General features: G+C 38.2%; 2 protein-coding genes across 2 annotated transcripts; both read right to left on the bottom strand.

Moving 5' to 3' along the window:
* Positions 1 to 2283: 2283 nt before the first annotated feature.
* LOC146484001 (TLC domain-containing protein 2-like) lies at positions 2284 to 12555 on the bottom strand. The gene is made up of 4 exons (XM_085105322.1): positions 11969 to 12555; positions 11762 to 11844; positions 5472 to 5551; positions 2284 to 3757 (listed from the first exon to the last, which is right to left on the bottom strand). The coding sequence occupies exons 1-4, from the start codon at positions 12151 to 12153 to the stop codon at positions 3356 to 3358; spliced, it is 750 nt and encodes a 249-aa protein (XP_084961448.1). The 5' UTR covers positions 12154 to 12555; the 3' UTR covers positions 2284 to 3355.
* Positions 12556 to 16407: 3852 nt separating this feature from the next.
* LOC146484000 (stomatin-4-like) lies at positions 16408 to 23777 on the bottom strand. Its single transcript, XM_085105090.1, has 8 exons — positions 23582 to 23777; positions 21956 to 22065; positions 21487 to 21559; positions 20243 to 20325; positions 19543 to 19746; positions 19204 to 19259; positions 18109 to 18187; positions 16408 to 17711 (listed from the first exon to the last, which is right to left on the bottom strand). Exons 1-8 carry the CDS (start codon positions 23649 to 23651, stop codon positions 17523 to 17525), a joined length of 864 nt encoding a protein of 287 aa, XP_084961216.1. The 5' UTR covers positions 23652 to 23777; the 3' UTR covers positions 16408 to 17522.
* Between the last annotated feature and the right edge of the window lie 3441 nt (positions 23778 to 27218).

Here is a 27218-nt window from a genome sequence, read left to right as displayed (position 1 = left end):
GCCATGAATAATTTCAGTTTTTCAACCAACCAACCGAAGTCTCCCGTCTTACTAAGTTATTTAAAACTTTAGGTTAGCTTCTCTCCGTAATTTTAATGTATTTGCTTTGTTTTGTGTTAGTTTATCCTATTCACTGTATAGTAATGTCCGATCTTCACTGTTATTTAGTCCATCTATATATAGATAAACGTAACTTTGTACTTGTATTAAATATGTCCTCAGATCTCCCCTCCTCGATTAGTTCCGATAAGCTATTTGCGGGGGAAAAGTAATATAATAAGTTATATTTCTAATTTTAAATAAAATGTTGTTGTTGTTGTTAACAAATCCGATCAAGATTTTAGCTTTTGACACAAATAAACTCTTGCTGTTTCTTGTAAGAAACAAAAGTTCACCTTTAGGAATTTCCCTTGTAGCTGTAGCACTCGATTTCCAAGTGCTTTTGGCACAAACAATCCGGCTTAAAAAGTCAAACTCCAAAGAACCTGAAAGTAGTCGTTGTTATCGCAGCACAAACTGAAGAAACCATGCAACAAAATGTAGAAATGGCGTGCTCAGCCAATCGGGACCAAGTATTTTTGCCGCTCGACCAATCAGGAGGGAGTAATTTTGCCCTAGCTATCGTTGAAAGGAAAATGAAGAAAAAATGTCCTCTGTTTCGACCAATCAGCATTCAGTAATTTTGCCCTCGATGTTATAAACTTTCTTAAAATAAGTTCGGGTGAAAAATTATCTTAGCTGTTTCTGCAGTTCACACTGTTAGCGTCAGGAGTAAATTGAGCTCCAATGTTACAGTGCATGTCAATTTTAAATGTAGCGAATCGACTACACTGCCGTGTAGCGAAACGACTAGTAAGCCCACTTTATCATACTACCAGTCGTTGTTTTATTCCGTTCGCGTCGTTAACACTGTTAACCCAGTGTAATTTCTCAAACTGATGTCTATTTCTTTTTTGAATTCCCCTGAACTTGTTCTCTCCTTGCATTTTTGTTTCAAATGAAAGTTGAAACCAGGTGAAACTGAAAGCTCAAACTACTCTTAATGAGCTACACTGCGGAGTCACTTAGCAGAAACATTTAAGCAAAATACTTAAACGTCATCTCCGGTGTTCCCACATCGTTGTCTATCAACTAATACAATTTTACCTGTTCGGATGCTTAATCGCCGTCTTAGTTGCTGAAAGTTTAAGGGAACAGAATTTTTATTTCCCAAATTAAAGAGCTGACGTTGGGTTAACGGAAACGCTAGCTGGGTTTTTTCGCATTTGCAACGACCTATGTAACGACATATTTGTCCTTTCAATAACGAAAGGAATTAGTTTTCCAGTGTTACGCAATTTTAAGCTGACTGATTTTATTGAAGAACACATTAGATTTTCTTTACAACTAAATCCGAATTTCTGAGGCTTTTAAGGACGGTGCCTACTAATACCGAAGTATTTTTGTGCGGTTTATGACTATGCGGGAAAAGCAGATCTTACCAAGGGCTATTGGAATCGAAAAAGAAAATTGGGGGTAACCATGTATTTTTCAGAGATAATTACGCAACAATATCTCTAAAAAGTGCCAAAATATAAAGCAATGTATGGGATTTTTTCCTAAATTAGAGCTTAATTTTCTCTGAAAAATGCATGGTTACCCCCAATTTTCCTTTGAGATACCAACGACATTTGGTAAGTTCTGCTTTCTCCGTATAGTTTTAAACCGCGCAAAAATATTCCTTTATTAGTAGGCACCACACATAGGAAACCCGAGTATCTCGCGATGCACAGAACGTTTGCGCAGTAACAATAGTAGGCACCGTCCTTAAGGCCTTCCACCGAACTGAACTGCATGCATGCCCTCGACACTGGTGCCGGTCTCGGTAATAGTCCCCCCAAACTCCGACAGATTTTCAGTCTCCTTTTATCAACTTAACCCATTAAGCCTTAACAGTGATCAGCATCAAATTTCTCCTTGTAATATGAATGCTTATTCAACGCCTCAGGTCATGAGAATTAAGGATGCCATAAACCTTTCTCACTCGGAGGCACGGCTAGCCTCGCCCACACGCGCATTCAGTGCGAGGCTAGTCGTGCAAAAACAAAGCTATTTATTCTCCTGAGACTCAACATGGCCACCGAGTGAGAAAGGTCTATCACCCAAGGCCTGAATTCTCTCGTTATTTCAATATTTTCTCTAAAGTACTTTTGTAAGAAAAGTGTGGGAAGATAGGATAATTTGTTCTTTGATATTAGCCGTTAAAGGGTTAATCAGTGTACAAGTAACCGTGATGCAAAACACTAGTGGAAAGTAGGTTTAATACTTACTGTATTAGTATAACAAGTTGTAGTGTAACAAGATTTTGAAACATTACTGTAGTTTAAGGTTTATTATAGCCTCTGAGTTAATTTTAAAATTTTTACAATAGCAATGTATCATTTTAGTAGTTTAGTGTTATATCAGTTCAGAAAACCTGATAAACTTACCGAAGATAAAGATTTCTTGTCTTGTCTTGCAAAGTTGTCTTTCATTCTTAACAAATTTGAACAATAAAGTTATATTTTGAACGACGAACATAATCTTTGGTGCATTTTTGCGATATGATCTCAGCTTAATTATTCTGGCGATGAAAAACAGTTGTTGTTGTTGTTTGTATTCTTGGTAAACGTAAGTAGCAACAATAAACGCTATATTTTGAAAATTAAAAAAAGAACTATAATGTTCTTTAAATAAGGGAATTTGGTAAAGTAACTTGTGATGGACTAATTTTTACATTCAGCTCCGGTTGTTCAAACAGCGGATAACGCTACCGAGCTAGTTGGTAAATCGCTATCAAGCGGATAAAATGTACTCCAATCAATACATTTGAACCGCTGGATAACGTTACCATATAATGTTTCAAACACGAGCAGCAGTGTTTTACCGGGATTTAGAACCACGAGGCGCAGCCGAGAGAGTGGTTTTAGACCAGATAAAACACGTGCTGCGAGTTTTTTGAACGGCTTCAAAAACATTCCTGGAAAAGCGTGTGTCAAGAGAGTTCATAACAATAATGTGAACGTTGAAAATTAGCATACGAGAAAAACATACTAATAAGGTTTATCGGGTTTCAAAACCACTGCACGTGATGTTTTATCGACCATTTGATAGGTCAATGTGTTTTGAACTGCTTTTTTAATAACTGGGGCCTGGAGATACATGTATGTCCTTTGTTCTCAGGCGTTCTCTTTGATTCATACAAATTTTCTTTCAACTTGATGCGACTATGGTCTAATGAAACACAGATCTCGGAGGGAATCAAAGGGAATTCTATCCTTCGAAGATCAAATGTTTTCTCAATGATGACAAAACCAAGAAAAATAGGCAACAATTTCTAGTTAAACTTTTCTTCAACAAAGCCATTTCTGTGATCCTTGCTCCGTAACGTTTTGGTCAAAAATTCTGTCTTCAACAAACGAATGAACAAAATCATGTTGATGACTATCAATGCAGTGAATCCAAATACTCCAAGAAGAAAATGAGACAAGTGCACCATATGTCGTATATAAACAAAATAAGCAGTCAACCAAGCCAAGAAAACGAAACGTAACCCGATGAATGTAACAAACAATGCCACGAGGTTGATCTTGTATGCGAACTGCGAATGGTTTCCTCCGTGAAACCGCATCAGACGTCTGAAGTGCAGGAAAATACTGTTGAATTCTATAACACACAGGCTTGTTGCTAATGGAAGGTACTGTTCTTTGTACAGAACGAATACAGAAATTGTAGTAATCTGAAATAAAAAAGGAATATAAAGATTATCAGTATGCAACTACCAGTATCAGAACTATGGAAGGTGGGAATGGCTAAGGGCCTCTTCATATGAGCCCGGTTAGGCGGGGCGAATTTTGTTTTCTGTTCACATGGGAAATTTAATCCCGGTTACCGACATGAAAAATGTTCAAAAGGCCCCCGAAATACCCGTGGAACCGCGTTCCGACTTGACAGCGACCTTACAAGGCATGCGCAGTTGAAAATGTTTCGTCACGGACAGTCACAGTATCCGGGCTGGAGTGTTCATTTCCAACTCGGTTACCGAGATCTCGGTAACCGAGCTAGCCAGCCTTCTCATACGAACACATCGAAATTTTTGTTAAGAAAAGAGTGGCGAGGCGAGATCTCGGAAACCGAGCCAGCCCGGGCTCATATGCAGAGGCCCTAAGGAGGTTACTTTCTAAGAATCTGTAGTGCTGCGTCGGTGGGGAGTGGAAACGAATGTTTGGTTTTATCAAAAGAATTCGTCAGAGCAAAGGTCTAACGCTCGAAACATCAGCACTCGAATCTCTAATTTACGGTGACCAATTTAACTTTAGTTAGACCAAACATTCGTTACAAATTTTTGAGCTGACGTTTTGCCGAAGAACACGTAGACTTTCTTTAAAACTGAATTTCTGAGGCGATTAAGGAAGTCCAATCAGATATTCGATATATAGTGATAGATAGTTTACATAAAAATTACCTCGCAGCCTAAAGGCTGAATTACGTAATTATTTACAAACACAAGTATAAAAAATTAAATCTAATTACAGCAACATGATACAATGGATCAAAACAATAGAAAAATGTAAAAATGTCATATCAAAGCTGCGTATATTAAACTAAGACTAAAAACTAGAAACCGCGGCCCTGATAAAGTTAAGCTCAATTAAAAGTTAAATTTTCTCGACAACGTATTCTTAGTTCTGTCAGTACGAAGCCGTGGCATATTAAAAAATTCACCAAAATGAAACGATGGGTGACCCTGAAGAGTGTTCTTCAGTAAGGCCAATGTTTCGTCAACCTCTTTGGAAATTTTTAAACATAGGTTATTAGCTTTTCTTAAGTATTAGTATATAGTTTATATAGTTCTTTATTATATAAACACCAGTGAAATACCAGGTGAGCTTTCGCGCGAAAACATGATATCTTCACATGTAAAAATAACATGTTATCTTCACACGTGAACAGATCACCGCTGCTATGGTTACATAATAAATCGCGCCTTTTGCATTGATTTGGTATTTCATTGGTGTTCGCTTAGAGATAGGAAATTTCTCTTCTCGTGTTAAAAAATATTTCACTCGTTCGCTGCGCTCACTCGTGAAATATTTTTCAACACTCGAAGAGAAATTTCGTATCTCCGCGCAGTCATGTAATATCCTCTATTTATTTGACTTTTATATCATTATTTTATATGTTGATATATCTGTATTTTATTCATTTACTAATTTTATTTATTGTTACGGTTCGTGCGATATCTAATGATTTTACCGACCAAATAACATGTAAATGTAAATGTAAGTCGTCCTGTTCCCAACATGATTCGTCAACGAATTGTTTCGTACCACCAGGAGATCGATCAGTACCACTTATGTACCCGAACTTGAAAAACCAAAGGCTTAATGAGCAAAGAGCCATTTGCGACTGCGAACTGCGATTAGCATAACAGAGTTCCCAGGAATGCTTACCACAACATGATGAATGAGAAGGCCTGGTGATCCTTTAAAGTCATGTGCTATAATGTCCAAAGCGTCATGTACCGTATAACCTGAGATACAAAGGAGAAGCCGATTAATATTCATTAGCATACCTCAGTGACCGACTATCGCGTAACGCGCAATCTGATTGGCTACACAGGTGCCGTCTATCGATCGATAGATGGCAGTTTGTCAGAGCGCGCGCGATTTAGCATGCATCTTTGCACAAATATATCGAAATTTATGAAATAAAAAGATTTTTTTGCTTCATAGATCGATCACTGAGGTATGCTAAAACAATTAGACGACTCGCTCTCGGTTTCTATCGCCTTTGATAGTTGGCTCGGGGCTTCGCCCCTCGCCAACTATCAGCCGATAGAAACCTCGAGCTCGTCGTCTAATTGTTAAATAACTCTTACTGCATACATTTTCCTTTAATTATTACAGCGCAGAAAGTGTGGAATAATTAATTTGCCTACTATCATGGCTCCACGGTCCAATCGGAATTAAGAAGTCAAAATTTTGCTCTTATCGCTGTAACAACGCTGCTCTTTGCCTTAATTTGTACCAACCTTGTTGCGGTTACGAACTACCAGCGGGGTTTTTTTGTTTTGTTTTGTTTTTCTTTTTCTTTTTACATTTCGTCACGCGACCCACATCACCTCAAGTCACGTGAAACAAATTAACTCGTTTACTTGAAAATGATTCCACGGAATCAAAAGCTTGTAACCTACTTGTACCTCTCACGTTTTAGATCCTGAAAGGAATTTTTCAACCTTGTTCAACTCAGTTTTGTCATCTAGAAAATACACTCTAGATCTCTTTCTCTGGGTGGTATTTCCAGACTGACTAGTGAATCTACGGACCTCAGATTCCAGATCAAATGTTGTTTTTAGAATGGTAGGTTTTCTGGTGATGACCAAGAAGGACTAGATCCGGAGAACCCAGCGAAAAAATTGCCCCAAAACAAACGCTGCTCACAATGAAATATTTCGATTCATTACGTGATTCAATTAGCAATGAGGCCAATATCAAGTGGGAAGTATATTAAGTGCTCTTAACTCCGCAGTCCTTCAACCATCTCAAGTATTTAATATATGTTTAAAAACCAATACAGTGTATGTAACTGCAAGTTTAATAAAATTATTGCCAACAATGAGAGTAGGTTGAACAAACAAAAACTGTAATGAATGGAGTTAACCACGCTGGTAAAAGTATTAGTTTAGTTTTGCCCAAACTAGTATGTTCTGCGCTAATGAGTATAAACTTCAACTACAAGGCTAGGAGGCATCTAATGTTACGCCTGTTTTACTGACAACGTACCATGTAAATTTTGATAGGAAGTCTTTCAAACTTTTGAATGTTTTTTTATCCAGTTCTATAAGAAAACTGAAAATTCTTAACCAGTTCTGGCCAGAGTTTCAAATTTTTAAATTATTCACTGTTCCAATTAAATGTTGGTTCTGGTCGCTACTTTAATTTAATTGTTTAGCTTTTTCAAAGTTTTGAGAAGTGACAAAATCCATGGTGGTAGATCCAATAAGTTGCCATGGCATATTGCAGACCTTAAACAACTCCTCGTGTTTCATTGTTTTAGAGTGTAGCTGTAATTTTTTCTTAATATATATTGTAATGTACTCTTATCATAAAAATGAAAACCTAATAATCAGCATCCGGATCACCAACAACAAAGTTGCAAATTAGTACAAGAAGGGGGGGGGGGGGGGGGGGACAGCAGCCACCTTTGATCTTGCCACTTTACGGAAAGTCATGATCATTCAAAAACCGTAACGAGCAAACAAAATAGAAAAAATTGAATAAAAAAAACTTTGTAAATACTCCTGGCTCAAGGGATCCCCCTGAGCTCTCAGCAATGAGGGCCAAAAAATCAGTGTGAATAGGTTTAAGGTTTATTTAATTGAATTAATAAGTCATGAGCAAACATTATTTAAGACACATTACGTATTATTAAATTTTGCTCTTGTTATATCATAATTTGTTGTCTTTATAAACAGCTATACTAGGATTATTAAACCCTTTGGCCTTAATTATACATGAACTATAAAGAGTTTCTTTTTGGAAAGATTCATGTGTCTGTTATTTTGTAGGCTTAGAGATTAGTACTAGTTTTGGCAGGACTTTATGTACCTCAGCCATCCACCTCCCCAGCCACTAATAATAACACCGGACGTTAACCATTTAAACCCCTTAAGTGATCAGCATGTAATTTCCCCTTACCATATTGTTACTTGATAACCCAAATAGATTCATGAGAAAAGGAAATGACCAAAAATAAAATGTCTTGATGTTTAACCAAATTCTCCCTACCTGCACATACAGTGTTAATAATAATAATAATAATAATAATAATAATAATAGTTTATTGGAATCCCTCTCACAGCCTAAAAGGCTGAATTTAAAGGATGGTCAGTTACAATAGTACAAGACACTACGGTATAAAGACATTCAGATAAATAATTATATAAATATGATTAAAGCACAAATAACAGAGAAAACATAACAGAGAAAAGGATTACAACTGGTCTTGATACTTAATGGTGCAGAAATCTGCGAACTGCTTTGTCTTGGGGACAAAGTGCACCGGAACACGTTCGCCTGATCGGAGGCAGTACGGCCCGTCAATTGACACGCAAGGAATTAATGGCTTAAGGACAGGAGACGACAGGCAATCACGCTTGATAAAATTTATGCAAGCTTCTTCCCTTCTCTGGGAAAGGGCAGTGATGTCAGATTGAATTAGGGCTTCAAAACCATAAAAAATACATGAAAGGCAGTGAGGTGAATATGCATGTCAATATTCTGACTTAAATGGTTACATAATGTATGCAGCAAAAAATGCATGACAAAAAACTGGAACAATTCTGCTGTTATTAAAGACATTATGTTCAAATCAAGTTGCTCCTGGTATGATAGTTACAAATTTGATGCTGTGGTCTTGCCTGCACCGTACTGTCCTATGCTTCATGCTCGGCTAAATTAATGCCGGTTAACGGCTAGGGAGTAATTTTACTTCAAGTTTAAATTGGACTTCGAGCTGGACTAGTTACATCAAGATAGTCCAGCTGGCCTTGAAACGTTAACTATTGTGCAATTTAGACTAACATCATCAACTACAAAACAAATATAGGTAACTTAAGGGTAGCAATGTTAGATATGTGCCCCCACCCCCACCCCCTCCCCCCCCCCAAAAAAAAGAACAAGAGATTAAATATATTAAAAGGGTAAAGGGGCAGTGTCAACTATTTTTAGGGTCATTTTGAATAGAAAAAAAGCATACAGTGAAACCCTGCTTTACAGACACCCACTTAATACAGACACTTGGTAATGTTCCATGTATTTTCCTTAAAATTAACCCGCTTATTACAGATACTCTGTAATACAGACACTTTTTCTGGTCCCAACGGTGTCCATAATAACAGGGTTTGACTGTACTTGTATCAATGGAAACAATGCAATAATAATTATTAATGGTTCAATTTTCTAAACAATAACCCTACTGGAAATGGATTGCAGTTTGAAAAAGTTTGCCAATTTTTTCAAGTTCCTTCTGCATGTTAAGTTTGGAGAAATCACAAAAAACTAATCATAGTTCATTCTTCCTTGAAAAAAAAATCATTTCGTATATTCCTCCCGGTGCTCAAGCAATTTCACGTTAAAGAAGGGATTCTTTGTCAAACATTTGAGCATTTTGCCCAACATACACCAGATCTCCATGACAGCTGTGCCTGACTGTGTTTTGTTTCATTTATGATTATTTACCAGCATTTAATCACAACAGAAACAAAATTTTGTTGCATTTGTGTTTACAGTAGAATCCCAGTAACTCGAACTCTGAAGGGAAACAAAAACTGTTCGAGTTAGCGGGGGTTTGAGTTATCAAGGTCAATTAAAAAATTCAATTTTCCAGGTTAATAATTAATAGTTTATTGATTTTCAGCACTTCAGTATGACTCTTATGATCTGTTTGTTGCGCTAGTTAAAATCAAATTGCTCCAATTTTGTTTTAGTGTTAGAATTCGATCACACAATAAGAAAAGCTAATGGGATATCTCAATGGGCATCCGTGGAGAGTTATAAGAACCAGAAATTCGAGTTATCAGGGTAAATTTTAATCAAGGGAAACGAAATTTAGTTTGAGTTAGCAGGGTTTTCGAGTTATCCGAGTTCGAGTTAACCGAGTAAAAATGACTGAAAAGTTGGGTCAAATTCAAGGGAATTGAGACTCAGTTTTAGTTAGCGGCGGATCGGAGTTCGAGTTATCCGAGTTCGAGTTACCGGGGTTCTACTGTATTTACATAATCACAAAAGAAACAAATTACTTTGTCAAACATTTGAGCAGGTTTGCCCAACATACACCAGATCTCTATGACAGCTGTGCCTGACCTTGTTTTGTTTCATTTAATTATGATTATTTACACAATCACAACAAGAAACAAAATTTTGTTACATTTGTGATTATTTACATAATCACAAAAGAAACAAAATGTCTGTTGTATTATTGCTTTCATGTACTCATTTATATCCAAACCAGGAAAAAAAGTCACTTTGCCTTGATTATGATGGTATATTAAGACACCAATTGAACGTCGGACAGCATTGATTTAAATTCTGGTTATCAAAGCAATTTTGCACGACAGAACTCCAGATTACATGAAATACATAAATATTAATATTAAGTTAAGTTTCTTCAGACTAACAAAAGCCATCCTTTAAAAACAGGCTTTTAATTTTCTTTTCTATTTCTTTGTGTTTGCATATACTGTACTTTAAATATTTTGCATGCTGGTTAATTAGAGGAGTTTACGCTCATCTGACATTTCACTTTCTTTTAACACGTACAATGTGGACAGAATTATGAAGTGATCATCACATATGCAACAATGCTTCTGGTAATACCCATTCTTTGTTTTTACCTATCCCTGCAGGTCTCCAGGTTTCATTCAGTCCGACATATTGGTGATCTCGTTACCGAACGTTCAAGTCTTGGCCAGGATGGAGAGATCATGTTTTTCTCTCTTTTTTTCTCTGTTTTCGAAAGCTAACATAGCAATCCAAAGGCTCCAAACAATTTCAAAACATTAAAAATAAGTTTAAAAAATTGAAAAAGGTTTTTAAATCTTCAATTATACAGTGGTACCCTGCTTTACATCAGGTATCTTCAGTTTGTACTTAAGACATTAAGCATCATTCTTTTACTTTTAAATTGTACACTACCTTTAGTCTTTGCATCGATAAAACACGTGTCCATGATGGACCGAAGGAAAGGATTAGCAATTATTATTGTGTCTTTACTTTCAAGTCTGTCTCCACTGACCAATTTGAGCTGCCTGTCTTGGGAAGGCAAGCCGAAGTGTTTATATGAGAAAAAGTTGTCCTGCCTGACAGGGTTACCCTACCCGCCAAGGCGAGACAACTCGCCCAACCAAGTCGTCTCGCTCCCCAAGACGAGTTCACAATTCTCGTGTAAACGGTTGGTTGAATTTGTCAAAGAAATAAGTGAAAAGTTGGCTCAGCCAGGGTAACTCGGGGGGGAGGGTTGTCTCGGGTACCCAAGAACATATGGCCCTAAGAGCCTGCTTAACCCAGATATATACAGACACTTTTGCGTGTCCCTTTGGCATCCCTATTAACTAGGTTTCACTTTAAGAAAATTAAAACCATTCCAAGGCAAGGTTTTCAGATGCAAATTCTCATAACTCACTTATAATTGGTGACTTTTGGAGGTTTAATAACTGTTAATCGAGTACCCCAGGTTATAATTTGGGACTAAACCTATTGAATTTGCTCAATCTTTCGGGGGTAAAGGCTACAAAATCTCAAAGGCGTACGGTGGGGCAAAACTGCGGCCACCTGACAAGCGTTTACGGCCTTCTTGTTTTGACGAATCCGAAATCAAACTTGACTCGACAACGTTAACGTGGGATTCCCGCCTCCATACATGTGATCATGATCACGCCACTAACCATACAATGCATATTTAAATTTTGATAAAAATATTCCATCGTTTCTTACAGAAAATAAATGTAACACATAGATGAGTACAAGTAGAAGTCATGCGTTAAACAGGGTTGAAGAGAAGTACAGCAGATCGCAAGAAATTCGACAGAGTGACACGCAAATTACGTAATAAATATTCAAACATGCAAGGTCTTTGATTATATAATGTAACGAATTTTTCTCACATAACAAGAACTCTTACATGTAAGGTCTGGAAGGACACTTTTAAAACATGTTAATTTTAATGTGTAATCAATTCTTACCTATTAGAAACGCCAATAAGTAAGTTGAAGGCAAACTCCACTCTTTCATCACGTCGCTTAGCATAGCGGGATTATCCAGAAAACTGTGAATATTCACATTCAAAGGTGAATCATGTCATATATCCCCATATACCAGACAAAACAACAAGTAAATCTTGAGAAATAAGAGTACTTTTAAAGAATAAGCTTAACTGTGTTAAGACTTACCAACAGATTGACCAAACAGCTGAAATGCACGCGTGAATAAATGAGATCAACGTATTCCAGTACAACCACTCCTTGGTCGAAGGAATTGCCGAAGGAGGAGAAATATTGGATTTTACGACATGGTAAAAGACACGAAAAGCTATAAATGAAACTGATGCGACTACTGCTAGGTAGACAAACGACATCTTTGCTGTGATCACTTGAAACACAGCTCGTCCGAAACGGAAGGTTTGCCGACACTATTATGTTCACATGTAAATATGGAAGTAACGCTTCAAGTCATCACCTGACGACAATATGTGTGCAGTGTCATGTGCTTTGACAGTCACGCAAACTTGTCACGGTACGACGATTTGTCCCGAAATAACAAAATCTACGGAGTAGCTTTGGTGCCAACAGTTAAATAATATCCGAGAGCCTTTTCGATAACACTGATTTTCGAACGATTCTTATTCTGGACCACCGCTCCCTCACTCCAGTCCATAACCAGCACTTTATAGACCTGTATACGGGTGATACTTGCCTTCCGTGTTTTCACTTACTTTTGAGGTGCGTGAGCACGGAATAGGCTGGATCGGCACGGCACGAAAGCTAGCCATCTTTCTTTTCTTTTAACACTCTTTTATATTTTAATCCCCGGAAAAAGTCCCTTGCCGACCAAGAAGTTATATTTGCTTTCTCAACGACGTGCGCTGCATTGTTTGAGTTCAATAACAAATTCCTGTATAACGTCAATCATTTGCATTTTAACCTATGGTTGACACACACTGTAGTTTAAAATACCACTGTATTGACCCAGTTTAGGTTTGATCATGTAAACTTACAGTAACATTAAGGACATGTGAGGTGATTCGCTCCTGAAGTCTACAACAACATTCGAAAAAATTATGCCTTTTGGATGGGGGGGGGAGGTGGTGGGAGAGAATTTAAGGAAAACACTTGTGTTAAGTGCATAATCATTCGAAACCGCAAGTGTTTTTCTTTCGGGATTTTAGGGTTCCACATGAACAGATCGTGACCGCCTTGGTCGCAAACCAAAAGGATAGGAACCCTGTCCACAGACAGTGGTGCAACTTTCAAAAGAAATGACCTAAACTTGGACGTCCCCAAAGCGGAAAAATATATAGGAAATTGAGTGCCAATAGATCCATCACGTTACTTCTAGGTTCTAATGAGCTAAAATTGGCATTTTTCTATGGAGGGGAATATTGGACAAAAATGTGATTGGATCGTACCGTATTGCTTTGTATTCGGTGATGCTATGAATCTACCAGTACGGTACTATGTCGTACCCGGTAGGATGTTATATCGAAACAGCGATGGTATTATATCGTACCCAGAAACACAATTAATCCTTCGACATGCTATTATATCGTACCCGATGATGATATGTCGTACCCAGTGATGCTATATCGTACCCTTATGTCGTACCCGGTGATGCAATGTCGTACCCGGTGATTCAATATCGTATCCGGTGATGCCATATCGTAAAACGTCTGGATGCCGGCGAACAGCATTGTCAGCGGGTTTTTTTACGAGAAAAGGCGGGAAGTTGACATCACGTGATACGACTTGCTCTTCGCGTCGTCTGCTCCTCCATAGCTTTATCAGAGCTTTTGAAAAATGTCGGAGCAAACTTCTGAGAAAAATGTTCTCTCCAGAACGAGGGAAATTTTGCGAAATGCCAGGAATGCATTACAAGGACTAGAAAACTCGGTGACTGGATCCACCAGCGGCGAACATGAACAATATTTTATAAATACTGACAGGCCTGCGCTACTCTCACGTGCGTGTTTTAGCTGTTTTTAGAGTTTTGCTCTCACGAGTATATCCTTGAGAGAGACCTACCTCTTTTGTATGAAATTAGAGAAGGTCCTTGTAAATTTCTCTGAGCAATAGTTGTCGTTCTATTAAATGCCAGTTTTCCATTAGTATTTTTTTCAAGTTAGTGACTGAAGGGTGGTATTGCGTGACAAACTGGGCAAGATTCTCTTGTTTGTGCGAGGTTTTTGTTGAAGGGCCTGTTTTCTATTCTCAACTGAAAATCACTTCTGAGAGAGTTTTCTGCACTAGATTTTTCGGATAGCCCCTCTCGATAAGTCGTGATTCGAAATGTTTGATTTTTTTCTTCAAATGTTGCTTTTGTTGAGTTTGTCCGGAGAAGTCTGAGGGCCTCTCCTTCGATGAAACCTCTTTTTACTCCTGGTGGGTGACACGAGGAGAAATGTGTGTACTGGAATGTCTCAGTAGCTTTGTAGTGAGTGCGTACATCGAGCACTGATTCGGTAATGAATCTGTTGCCTTTATAAACCACAGTGTCCAGGAATGTAATTTCAGAAATTTCAGCCGTGAATTTGATGGTAGAGTGGTGAGTGTTGGCTTGTTCAATGAACTGTTGTAACTCCTCTCTGATGATAACCCAGAGGGAGAAGATATCGCCAATATATCGTTTCCAAACGAGCGGTTTGAATGCGCTTCGGTTAAGGAGTTCTGTTTCGACTTTGCCCATAAAAATATTGGCGAAAGCGACTGCTTTCGCTAGTTGAAATGTAACCCTTTCAAGATAACTCTCCAAAGCAACCGATGGTTGTACTGGTGGTTCCCAGTTAGACTTAACGTGGAAAGGATGAGGTTCTTCGTTTTTCCCGTGGAATATGTATTGGAGGCGCATTCTTCTTGCAAAGTCATTAAAGTCTTGCAAGAGTTGGCGTCTAATTAGATTATCATTTGTCACGGATGTTGGAATGAATTTAAGTCCTTTCGCCACGAGGTTTACTTGGTCGCTTGTGAGTTCTGTATTGGAGAGCTTTTTAATGTTTTTTGTTGGCCTCAAGAGTCTCGTGTTTTTGTGCTTTGCGTTTGAACTTTTTACGTTCTTTGTGGTTTTTGTTTGCTACACTTGGATTGTTTGTGACTCTTTTTCCCTCGTTAGTATTAGGGGATTCAGATAACGGCAGACAGGTATACTGTTTCATGTCTTTATTAAAAGACTCCTGAAATTTTGACAGCAGATTGTTGAATTCTTTGAACTTATTCTGGATGTTCTCGGTTATCTTAGTTACATTGTTTGTTGTTACATTGGTGTCACTGTTCGCCGAGTGTGCTATTTCTGATCTGTTCTTATTTCCATCGGTATTACGGTGGACCACTTTCGTGTCTCTTGGAGCTATACGCCGTTTCTGACGCATTTAAAGCGATTCTATGCTTCAGTTGAATTTGACGTTCGAGAAAGCTAGTCAGAGCTCTTACGATGCCTTGTTCTGCTTGGTTGCGAATACGTTTAATATCCGACTTAAAGATTGACCTCGCATGCTTTTGTAACCAGAATTAGGAAAATCATGCAAGACACTTTTGATAATATCGTCCAACTCTTCATCTGTAATACTAGCATATGTATTACGAACAGCCATCCCATTTTCTTCAAGCCTTCTATAAACTGTTTTCACACTTACACAGAGCATTTCAGCTACGTATATCAGTTACCTTGAACCCATTCTGAAGTAAATACTCCAGCCGTTCACTGGGAATATCGAATCTTGGTCTTCCCTTGCACCCTGTTTTTACCACTGGAGGTGAGTCTGTTAAACCATCATCGCTATCTTTGTCAATTGTCGATAGCATTCGTGCTGCTTCAAGCAAACTCCTAAGAAGTGGGTCTTCTAAAGTTCCCCCTACCCTCAACAGCAGAGCACAAACCCAGTCAATCTTGTATCTTGCAAAGTCGATGTTGTTGCTATACTCTGCACTTTCTAACTTATTTATAACATCACTCAACACTGCTCTGATGTTTACGCTAACCAGCTGAAAGGGTGACTGATGTTGACCTTCCATATTTTGGTGATAAATCAAAATTTGCTTGTTTTACCGACTTCTCGCCAAAATTAAAAAAAAAAAAAAAAATGGCCGCCTACGAAAATATTACGTGATCTTTCTAAGCAAAATAAACCCGCTGACCATAACGTTTGCCGGCATCTACGTTGGAGCATCACTACTGGATCACCGGGTACGATATTGAATCACCGGGTACGACATTGCATCACCGGGTACGACATAAGGGTACGATATAGCATCACTGGGTACGACATATCATCATCGGGTACGATATAATAGCATGTCGAAGGATTAATTGTGTTACTGGGTACGATATAATACCATCGCTGTTCTGATATAACATCCTACCGGGTACGACATAGTACCGTACTGGTAGATTCATAGCATCACCGAATACAAAGCAATACGGTACGATCCAATCACATTTTTGTCCAATATTCCCCTCCATATTTTTCCGCTTTCCGAATAGACAAAAACATACGGGTACTTTAGAGCACTCCACGCAAAATTTAACCTCTTCTCCCTCCCTGTCATAGTGGCCCCTGGTTTTAGACATCCCTCGGCTCCTAATCAGTTCAAGCACTGAGAATCAAAACAGCAGTCATTCATTTCTTAGTAAGAATTGGTTTATATTTACACTTCAAGTAGATAACGATATATTTGTACAACAGTTAAAGCACAAAATTAAGAAAAATATTGTCAAGAAAGTTACAAGTTTAAAAAAGCGTCACATAAACAAAAAGATTTTGAATATTTATATAAATCTACAAAGCATGTCGTACAAGCTGGACACTGTGCTGCATTAAAATTGTTATCAATCGATTGTAAATGCTAAATGAGGAGAAAAACTACATTTAACGTATGAAAAATTAAATCTCTAAAACCTTGGTGGCCTCTGTTTGATTGATAGGAGATATCCTCTAACTTCAAATGCAAACTATATTTCTTTTAATTAAGTTTAACTTATCTGTTAATCCTCTAAATGTTTCGTCGCTTAAAGACATATTTACCGTTTGCCTGGTCGTTCACTAGTTCTTGACACTCATTTCAAAGCTAAACGCGCACCATAATCAGTCTTACAGAGCGAAAGGGATAACTTTTTTGACCGGCAGAGTCGAACACCTTCATCGAATTGAGCGGATGAAAAACTATGAATAATGCCGCGCCTTGGGCGAAGAACCCTTCTTTCCAAACACAATCATCTCATGTTTTTATAGCTCAAAAACATTTCTGCAATATTCAAGAGTGCAACTTAACAGGCAATGGTTAATTGGACGACTACATCCCATAATGACTTGCAAGTTAAAATGTGGACCTCAATAAATGAGCTATCCACGCTGAAATGAAATGAGCTTTCAAGTAAACACGTATTGGTTAGTGAACGGTTCTCTTATCTCTACGTGAACCGTTGCACAAACGTTCATTTAAGTTTGCCGAGTTCCGGTTTCTTTTTTGAATCAATGTTTTTGGGAAAATTAAAGGTTGTACCAAAATCCAATATATAACCTGAAGTTAACTTCCACAAACTGCCTGTCATATCTTACTCTTCTCGACGGCCTAGTTCAGTAGGCAAAAATAAAATTGCTATTAAGCAAAACGAGTAACTTAAATATGGCATTTTCAACATAAGCTTGCATACAAATGTTCAGTTGTTAACTGCCAAAAGTGAACTGCATTTTTGTTTTTCTTTAGCATTGATGCCGACTGGTGGAAATTTCATCTTTTACTTCTGAAAAAATTTGGACACAAAATCCACCGGCATAGGGAAGATAATGGTGGAATTTTTCTCAGCCGATATCGTGTTCAGGGTCTGCAGGTAGCGAAGTTGCATCGCGGACGGCGTCTCTGCCATGATGTCAGCGGCCTCCTTCAGGGAACGTGATGCGGTCATCTCGCCTTCAGCCGCGATAACCTGGAAACGAGTTAATTATACGTCAGTGATAATAAACCAACTAGGCTCTCACAGATACGTTTTAAGATTAATCTTATTACTCTTCTCCCCACAAGGAGGGGAGGAGGAGGAGGAGGAGGAGGAGGAGGAGGAGGAGAGGGAGGAGGTAATACAACTCCTCTTAACACGACTGTGTGAGAGGCTAATAAATTAAACCAACCGGAAATTTGATAAATACTCGACATTGAGATTGGAGATACTTACTCCTAAAAAGACCACCTTAAAACTAGAGAACCTTACAAACAAAAACGTTATATCTTGCGTGGCAACACCCACATACACAGCCAGTCCGTATCGACATTTTAGAATCTTTTGCTACCCCTCTAAAACTTGACATCACTTGAGTAAGAGTACATACCTTAGCCCTTGCTTCTCTTGAAGCTTCAGCTTCCGCCGCCATTACACGCTGTAACTGTACAGGGAGGCGAACATCCTTACTGTGAAAAAAAAAATGTAGGGATGGAATTTTAGTCTCAAAATGGATATAAGCAATTACCAGTTGAGCTGGTTGCCTGTTTTCTTAAAGTGACCAACCTCACATCTTTTCTTTTAAGCACCTGATTACCTTGGGGGTGACGGGTAGGATCGCTATCTAAGCTTAAACGTGTGCCATATATTTGTCCTTCTGCTCTTCAACAGAGAGTTAAATTTCGTTTAAGGTGGTTAAGCTTAAGGAATTGAACTTTGTAGTAGTAGTACAATAAGTGTGGTCACTTCACTGGTAACAGTACTGAAATCAAAAATTTGGTTTTAGAGCGACACATTCTGAGAACTGCACTTGCTTTTCGTTGCCATGGTAACTAAACATCATGAATAATCAATGCTATACTATTATCTATTTCTAATGAAGTATCAAACATCGTTTTGTTTATACAGCTGTTTAAACGAACGCAGTCGGATAAAAGCTTCAAGCCTAAGCAACGAGAAAAAAGTGTTGTTGTTTTCTCAGCTTTTCATTTATGAATTTATCAAACTCACCAGTGCATCAAAACAAAAAAACAAGACACAGAGACAAACGGTTATAATATTTTCATCCCATTATGAAAAACAAAATCGAAGGACGTTTTGCCATTTTTTCATATAGATATATTTTTTTTGTTTTGCTTTTTGATGCATTGCTAAAAGGATTCTAATCATAATACACATCGTTTAACTCGGACGGATTTGCAACTACCCAAATCACGTTATGGCCCTGACTTGAAGCTCAAGGCTTCAATTCGACAACGTTGATTGAAATAGCAGTGTCAATTGGTGTTGCTGTTGATAATGGTAGCGTTCATTGTTGTTGTGTATGGTTTTTTGTTGTTGTTTTTCATGTTGTTGTTATCATGGTTGTTGTTGTTGTTTATGTTGTTGCTTTATTGTTGTTGACAACGATCATGGCGAAGTAAACCGGATTGATGATGACGTTCATGACATGAGGGCCAGTGATGACGTAGGTGATACTACTCACATCTCCACTCGTTCCACGCGAACTCCCCAGGGATCAGTGGCATCATCAAGGATCATCTAAAAAGCAAATTAAAAATATTTTTTTTCTACTTAGTCAACCGACATTTTTACTCCAAACATTTTTAAAACTACTGAGAAACAGTTTTGACGCATTTTTCTTTAAAAATGAACTAAATCGATACATCTATTAAACATATTGTATTTTTAAAGAGAACACTGAAGCGTCCATCTGTACAATTATAAGGTCGAGGTTCATAAGAGAAAGTTGAAAAAGACCTAAGCCTCATTTCCCTACATTTATTAACCAGGCGCCATATTCGACTATGGCCCCTGTCTGTACCTGCATTTGGGCGCTTAGTCCTTCTCTGTCCATCAGGATATCGCTCAGGTTCTTCGTTCCGATCATGTTTCGCAAGGTTGTCTGGGCCAGCAGTTTGGTGGAGCCCTGGGCATCCGAGACATTCGTCACAGACACTGTTGCATTCTGGATCCTGAAATATACCACTGCATCAACAGTAACAGTCACACTGTCACGTGTCAGCGCCTAGCCAATCAAATGAGAGTTTGATCAGAAACTACAATGCAAATGAAGGCGAACCGAAATAATTCAAGCTTCTCTGGGGATGAAATAACGCATTCAAAAGAAGTAAACTTATTATTTTTGGATGACAAAGTTTTAAAATTTAAGCAGGGATAAGCAGGGATAGAAGAAAGGTTCAAGGGTTAAGGTATCTTGAATTTCAGTTAATAAACGGAAAGCGGGAAAATACATTTATAAATTATGTTAAAAGCACAAAGAACCTAAGCACCAATTTGAAAAAAAAAAAACCAAAAGTAGGTCATTAATAAGAGAAGATAATAAACAACCAAATGCTTTGAACGCAGCAATCAAAGAACTCAAGAGAATCGTAGCCGAGTGCTTCTTGTACTTTTTGACCACACGAACTGTCTTTGAAATTTCCAAATGCTTACTCCAAAGTGCTGCAGGAACTACATTTCTATTCGTTTTGTAATTTTTTGAAAAGTTAAGCTGTGTATACCTCTTGTGGTGGTACGTCAAATGACACCGTTCGCAAATCCACCTTGCTGTATTGATCGACTTTGGGAAGGACGAAAAACAAACCTGAGAAACATACACAAATCCAACGTCAGCATTTAACGCAGTATATTTTCTATGATGGTCTTAGATTAAAGATTGTTGTTGGTGACTGTTAATTAGAGAACCTGCGTATAAGGTTAAGAACCTAACTGGTTTAACAAAATTAGGTTAATTAAAATAAGTTAAGAATAATTACGTCTTTTCTTTAATTTTTTGTACATTACATTAACAAAGATTATAGAAACAACCAGCCCGCTTTTCGTGAATTACCAATAATAAAAATACTCGTTTTGATTGGTCTGAACATATGATAAGATCTCTTAATAAAAACTGGATCATTGTATAATGCAATTCTAGGGATTTGATTGGCTTAGCGGCCATGGTATATGAGCCATTATAATCCATCAAATATTTTCGCTCGCGCGCGATTGGTCTAAACGCCTCACGTGACCGAATATACCCCAGCTTAAACTGGGGAATATCCGATGATATTCCCCAAGTGATACTCCCCAATTTCAAAAACTTCAAGGCGCGTCTTGTTTACAATTAAAATTAATGTCAAGATAGGGGAACGGTTTGCTTTTGTGACAGAAGGAGAGATAAACCTGCTGGTCGATAAAGCAGTATCAGAAAACAACATACGCTCAAAACGTTTTTGACGGTAAACTGTTCAAATACTCAAGCTCGTTGCTACATGTTGCGAAAAATATTTGAAGGATAATAACCTCAATAGCCTCCATTTGGCTTTAAAAATATGCGCATATATGTGGGACAAAGACAAATCCGAATTCCCGACGTGATTCGAACCCATGCCCTTAACGATCTGGCCCCAGGTGTTCAAAGAGCGGATAACTTTATCCACTGGATAAGTCACTATCCAGCGGAGCAAATTTACTCCAACTAACGCTTTTGCCAAGTTTTCCACATAATCCCATTGTTAAATTTGACATATGCTTTTACTCTAATGAAATAATAAGGGACTATCAGGAAAATCTTGCATACATTTTATCTGCCCGATAGCGGACTATCCAGTGGATAAAATTATCCGCCCTTTGAACAACTGAGGCCTGGTGGTCTAACCACTGAGTGGGTAGGAGACTGGTGGCGAGTGACAGGCCACATACCAAGTTCATGAACACTGTCAAGCTACATAAACGAAAGTTCAAACAAGTACTATTCTCTCACCTGGTCCCCGGGCCCCGCCCGGGAGGATCCTACCTAGTCTGAATATTACCGCTCTTTCATATTCCTGTACTATCTGTGAATGAAAGGTTTAAATACGAGAATAAATTATTTGGAGAATTTTGCTTATTTGTCGGCTTAACTGTTTTCAACTCCACGCTTGGAAATTCGTTGAGCACTATCACGGCTAAATTTAACATCACATCATCCGTATGGATGCGTTTTCAAACATTTCCGTTTTCGCGCTGTCCATTCCGGAGATCGTCTTAATCTAAAGTCGTCCAAGAGTATTCTTGCGGAGGAAACACGAAAATGCAACGAAAAGCTTACGTTTCCAGTGTATTGATGCATTTTCACACCGTCCTCACGGATGGGTGTTCAAAACTTTCAAGTTCAAAAGATTCTTCATCTACGATGCGCAAGAACACTGAAAACTAGGTTATAAGAATTCTCAAAAACGTTCCTCACTCACCTTCAAACAAAAAAACAAGGAAAATGGAAACGTGACTATTACAAGAATGTAGCACACAACTGTTAATATGATGCCACATATCCCCAGTTGTCCTCCGTCAGGTTGGCTTGCTGAAATGTAAACAATTGGAAGCTGAATGACAGGTGACGCTCCACCCAAAATAAACTATGCACTTCAATATCGAATTTATTCGACTAAAAATTATTTTTTCCATCTTTTAATAATCTTCTAAGTTTTCTCATCAGAGGCTTAGACTGCTAGCAGTCTCTCTTTCGCTCGAAACTGAACAGTGCGCAGGGAAGAACGCAAAAAACTGAGAAGCACGAAATTCGAGGGGCGAGCCGCGAGTAGGAATCGGTCAGTTTTTTTGCGTTCTTCCCCCGCGGATTTTCGAGCAAAAGACAGAATGCTCGCAGACTATCAGAAGCTCAGAAAAGAGCAGAGAGTAGTGTGGTAGCTAAATAATTGCCTGTGATATAATTTGGTTGGCGTAGCTGTTTCTTTTTACGTTTCATTCCCCGGAAACTGCCCAATGCTATTTTGCGCAGAGGTAGAAGCGGACTTTAAAAATTCCATTGTTGCCAGAGGCAATGCTGAATGAGGCCGGTTTGTTTTTTGTACTCAGACTAATAGTTACAGCTTTTAACAAACTTCTACAATGTTGAAAGCAACAAAAACCTTATTTTAGAGAAGCTCATGGAAGGATCAGTTAGTAGTTCTTATATTTCTTCATTTCCTTCATAAATATTTTATTTCCCTTGTCCATCTGAGTATAACAATCCGGAACAACTTGAAAGAGTTGAAAGTTTCACACTATACATCTCTGACTTTAAGTAACTAAATCTAACCAATTGAAATTATCGAGATTTGAGCCTCGGAATTACGAAATAAAGTTTATAGTTTAGTTTGCTGAGAATTTTACAAGTCTATAAAATGATTTAAAAAACAGCCGTCCCTCCCAAATCAACTATTCATTATAAAAACTGTAAACAATGCAAGCCCCATTAATTTCCTTATTATCTACATTCACCATTATAAAGCCCTCTATTAAATTTGTGCTGAACAAGAAAGGGCAAACTTTATGCCTTGTTGTTGACAGATGACCTGGGGAGCTCTGTATTCAGTAGCTGTTTTTCTAACGGTCATGTGATATTGAGTTTTCATTACCGGCTGCTAAAGTGCATTCGCTTTTTCTATGCAAAGCTTGCTTCCATAATGTATAACTTGATTAAACAGAGTTCTATGGTGTATTCGTTTCGTCGGCTTTAACTCACTGAATATAAAGATCTAAATTAAATAGTACGGAAAATAAATGGAAGCTTGAAGTTAACAAACTAAAATTATTTTTGGCGAGGATATATTTGGAAGTGTTTAATGGTAAACCGTTCTGACAAACTTTAGCCAAAATCACAAAGGGGTAACAACTTTCAAAAACAAAAGACATTTCAGTCATTTGGTCAATGGAGCTTTACGATAAACATTGAGAAAATAATGTATTGAAGAAACAGTTTTTCGGCAAAATGACAGATATGACTACTAAGTTGTCTAAACAAAACAAATCAAATATCACTAAATGTTAAGTTTCAAGATGATAAAAAAGATTAATAGGAAATAATTCATACGTACAGCTCATGCATTGTATGCGAGGAAGTCCTCCAATTTGACATCCGCCATGTTGTAATGATTCTTGAGACATTTTAACGCGTTAGAAAGCGTCGAAAACTAAAGCGACTGCCGCTATGAAGGACGTTTGTATACAATCGAGATGATCTAACTTCATGTTTTGTCACAACCCATGCACGGTACCTGCTAAATGCGACAAGGGAAACTTAGACCACCTGTCCAACGGACACTTCTCGCTTGAGCTAAAAGGGCGCAAAAAAGCTTCAAGTCTCAGAAAAATGAATTTAATGGTCATCTTGCGTGCGGAAAAATAACTTTCTTACGAGTAAAGTAGTTCATATTCAAAAATCCAAAATTAAGCTTTTTCTCCTAAACTTGAATGCTTACTGCCTCCAACTTTTGCGCCTGTAAATGTTATGAAGTATGACCTTGCAAGTGAAAAGTATTGAGTAGTACTTTCTTGTGATGCTGTTTATTGTGCGGCATAAGTTGGTTCTAACCTTAAGTCTGTTGATGAAGTCCTAAAGCGTGACTCATTCAAATGGAAGCTACTGAGCAGTACCTTCACGTGTCGCTGTTTGTTATGCTGCGCATAATATGACGGCTCTAACTTTTGAGTTTCTGAATGAAATCCTCAAGTGTCATCCTTCAGAATAAAACCACAAACAGTACTTTGTTATGGTACCGCCCGTTTATGGTGCTGTAGAAGATGGGTTAAACTTTTGAGACCATTACATGTTAGCATTGAAAATAAAAGCTTCTCAGCATCACCACTCTGTGGTCCTATTTAGTTCTCGAATTTTGCGAAATGAAGTTTGGGACTTTTTGGTGTAAAGGAAGAGTTATTTTGGAGGTGAATTGTGTGTTTAATTTAGTCTCACTAGTTTTTTTTTTATTTTAATGGCTAACTATGTCATGCATTCAGAGTCACTTGTTAATTTTCGAAAAGAGTAAGGTATATACTCTTTTAACACGCTAATGAGGACTAACTGTTGTTTACAAAAGGACACCTGTTTAATGAACGGAAGTAATTTCCGCTGAAACATTAAACGAATAGATTTCTTCTATTTTCAAGCAAGAACTCAGTGCTGATAAATTTGTTCTCTCAGCGATCGAGTCTTTTGTTTTGAGTTTGCGCAAGTTTTCTGCAAATTAAGTTTATCGCTGCACAATCTAAACCAATCCCGTTTCACCCAGACTTACACTACTGTCAAGACGGTTTATAGAGGCTCGGTTGTTTTAAAGTTGTAAAAATACGATTAGAGTAGTGGTGTATTCTGGAGTGGCCAGACAGAAGAATCTGTTTGAATTTCAGTAAAATTTCGTGTAATTTTGATTGTCCAGTTAACCATATGGCGAACGGCGCGACATTTGCATATTTCCCAACAAAACTTTTGTTATAATAACTGTTTAGTTTTTGATTTTCTCTAAATCATAAAATTGCGTATGATGCCAAGAAATTGGCGTAGTTGCTCGTTGCGTTTCTTGTCATTAAGAACAATTGAAGCAGGTTCAATTTGATGAGAATCCACGCTATCTCCGAGAGCGGTAAAAGCAAAAATATTTTTTTAAGGGTGGGTGCATTGTACAATCCAACTGCACTCAATATTTCAACCAGTGGTGTTTATCAAACAACGGGGATATATTAATAATAATAACAATAATAATGGAATTTATTCATTCAGTTTCTATAGTGCCTTTTCTGGACGACCTAACTACGTATAAACCAAAGACTCATTGCACTGTGCTGAATGCCTGAATACCATTGCTGAACCCGGTTATGCCCATTGTCAACCGACCTCACTGCCAAAGCACCACTCGCTGCCTTAGCGGAATTAAGATATGGGAGGCAAAATTTAGCCTAGGCAGGTCATGGGAAGACAGTGAGGAAGGTAAAGCGAAACGTCACCGAAGCCGGGAGGAGGGATGGTACAAATAACTTGGCAAAAGAGACAAAAAGAAGCAGAACAATTTACTTAAATAAGCAAACGGTATCACTAGAGAGCCATCCAGTAATGAACTATTCAGTAACAGAGGGTGTTTTTTAAAAATGGTTGAAAAATTCCACACGGCTTACTTCGTGAGTATTTTAGCAGTGAGAATACTTCCTGTATCAGTTTTGGATTACTATACAGGTGCCAAGACGATCGGACCTTCCTTTCGAATTTTACTTTCGTTTTGTAAAGAATTAATTGTGTACTCTAGTGGACCTTACGGTTCGCTTATTGTAAATTCCACGAGTGGGTTTAAACTAATCGTCCTTACCAGGCGTTGGCCGCTTTTCGTAAAAGCTGCACTTTTTGTGAACTTCCCGACCTCGCCATATCACTGAGAAGGATAAGAGCAGCACATGCTCTATTATGATGGCAGCGTTTAGGTCGATGTCGATCAACGAGGCGAAGAGAAAACTCAGATGAACACCAACGAAAGTTTCATTTCCGCAAAATACTTTTATTTACTCATTCTTAATATTTTAATACTCGTTACTTTTACAACTGGATTAATCTCTCCTCCACAAGTTTTTCTGAGTTGCCGTTAATGCGCCATCTCATTTATCAAACTTTATGCAATTAGAATCCGCAATCGCGAACTAGGGAAGCAAACCATATGTTCACGAAAGCCTTCGAACCACGGTTACAGGGGCGACTATTGCCCGCAGAGGCGACGCGATTTTTTCAAAAACTGTATCGCCAGCGTGAAACGGAAATCGCAAAAGAGGCCGCCCTTGCAAAGGCGACGCTACAGCTATTTAAAACGATCGCAAAAGAAATTCACGACAAATTTAACAATTTACGACAAAGTAAGGCCTTCTCACGTCGTCTGTGCAAGAGTGGCTGCCGACACTTGCTTTTATCACCCGCGTTAGCCACGCGACTTTTTCCAAAATCGCGTCTCCAATGCAAGCAAGAAATCGCTCGCTTAGTCGAGGTTTAACGAGGAGGTCGAGATAGTCGGTGGTAAATAGTGCGCAACATTAAATTCAAAGGAATCTGGTCCTTTTAGAGAATGAGCCGGGTTCGAGACACCAACCTCGTTCCCAGAAGAGAGATTGGGAACGAGTTTATCGAGATCGGAGGAAGAAATTTGTCTCATCGGTTCTTCGCCAACAAATTATATACCATAGCTTTAAAACGTTCTACCCAAAGGTCGGTCAAAACTCTCCAATAAGACCTTGGAGGAAGAAACTGAATGTGCATATTAGGGAGGTGTTGTTCTAACACAGTGGAAGAGTTTATAATGAACGGATTTTAAAAACCCATTCACACCAACTAAAACATGTTTAGTTAAAACAGGCATGGCAATTATTATAGAAAAAATTAGTTACAAAAAGCGGAGAAAAAATTTAGACATACTGGCTAGGGTTCAATTAAGCTCTAGTTTCTGCTTTCACTCAGCGTAAATTTGAAGTCGAAAAACATTAGTAAGCAACTTGTATGAAAACAAAAATGATTTTAAAACGTGTTTAACTAAACAACTTCTAAACATGTTTTAGCTTTGGTATGAAAGTCCCCATTGGAAGATAAACTGTCGGTAACAGGGCAGCGCCCGCGCTATAGTGTCTATGAGGAGACGATGGACGCTTTCTGTTTCTTGGAGCTTGCTGCCTATGTTTGTGACGTTAGAATCCTTCAGCTGATAA

This window comes from Pavona decussata, unplaced genomic scaffold, assembly GCF_977016875.1.
Source record: "Pavona decussata unplaced genomic scaffold, jaPavDecu1.1 SCAFFOLD_37, whole genome shotgun sequence".
NCBI classification, from domain to species: Eukaryota; Metazoa; Cnidaria; class Anthozoa; order Scleractinia; family Agariciidae; genus Pavona; species Pavona decussata.
This window is presented reverse-complemented; position numbering and strand designations above follow the sequence as displayed.

Excerpts from the sequence above, each read along its gene's own strand:
- LOC146484001 (XM_085105322.1), bottom strand. The coding sequence starts at position 12,153 with ATGTCGTTTGTCTACCTAGCAGTAGTCGCATCAGTTTCATTTATAGCT. Across the intron at positions 5,552-11,761 it reads CTTATTGGCGTTTCTAATAG|GTTATACGGTACATGACGCT; the intron begins GTAAGAATTGAT and ends TTTGTATCTCAG. Across the intron at positions 3,758-5,471 it reads TTCTCATTCATCATGTTGTG|ATTACTACAATTTCTGTATT; the intron begins GTAAGCATTCCT and ends TTTTTATTTCAG.
- LOC146484000 (XM_085105090.1), bottom strand. The coding sequence starts at position 23,651 with ATGTCTCAAGAATCATTACAACATGGCGGATGTCAAATTGGAGGACTT. Across the intron at positions 19,260-19,542 it reads GACTAAGCGCCCAAATGCAG|ATGATCCTTGATGATGCCAC; the intron begins GTACAGACAGGG and ends TTTGCTTTTTAG. Across the intron at positions 17,712-18,108 it reads CAAGAGAAGCAAGGGCTAAG|GTTATCGCGGCTGAAGGCGA; the intron begins GTATGTACTCTT and ends ACTCGTTTCCAG.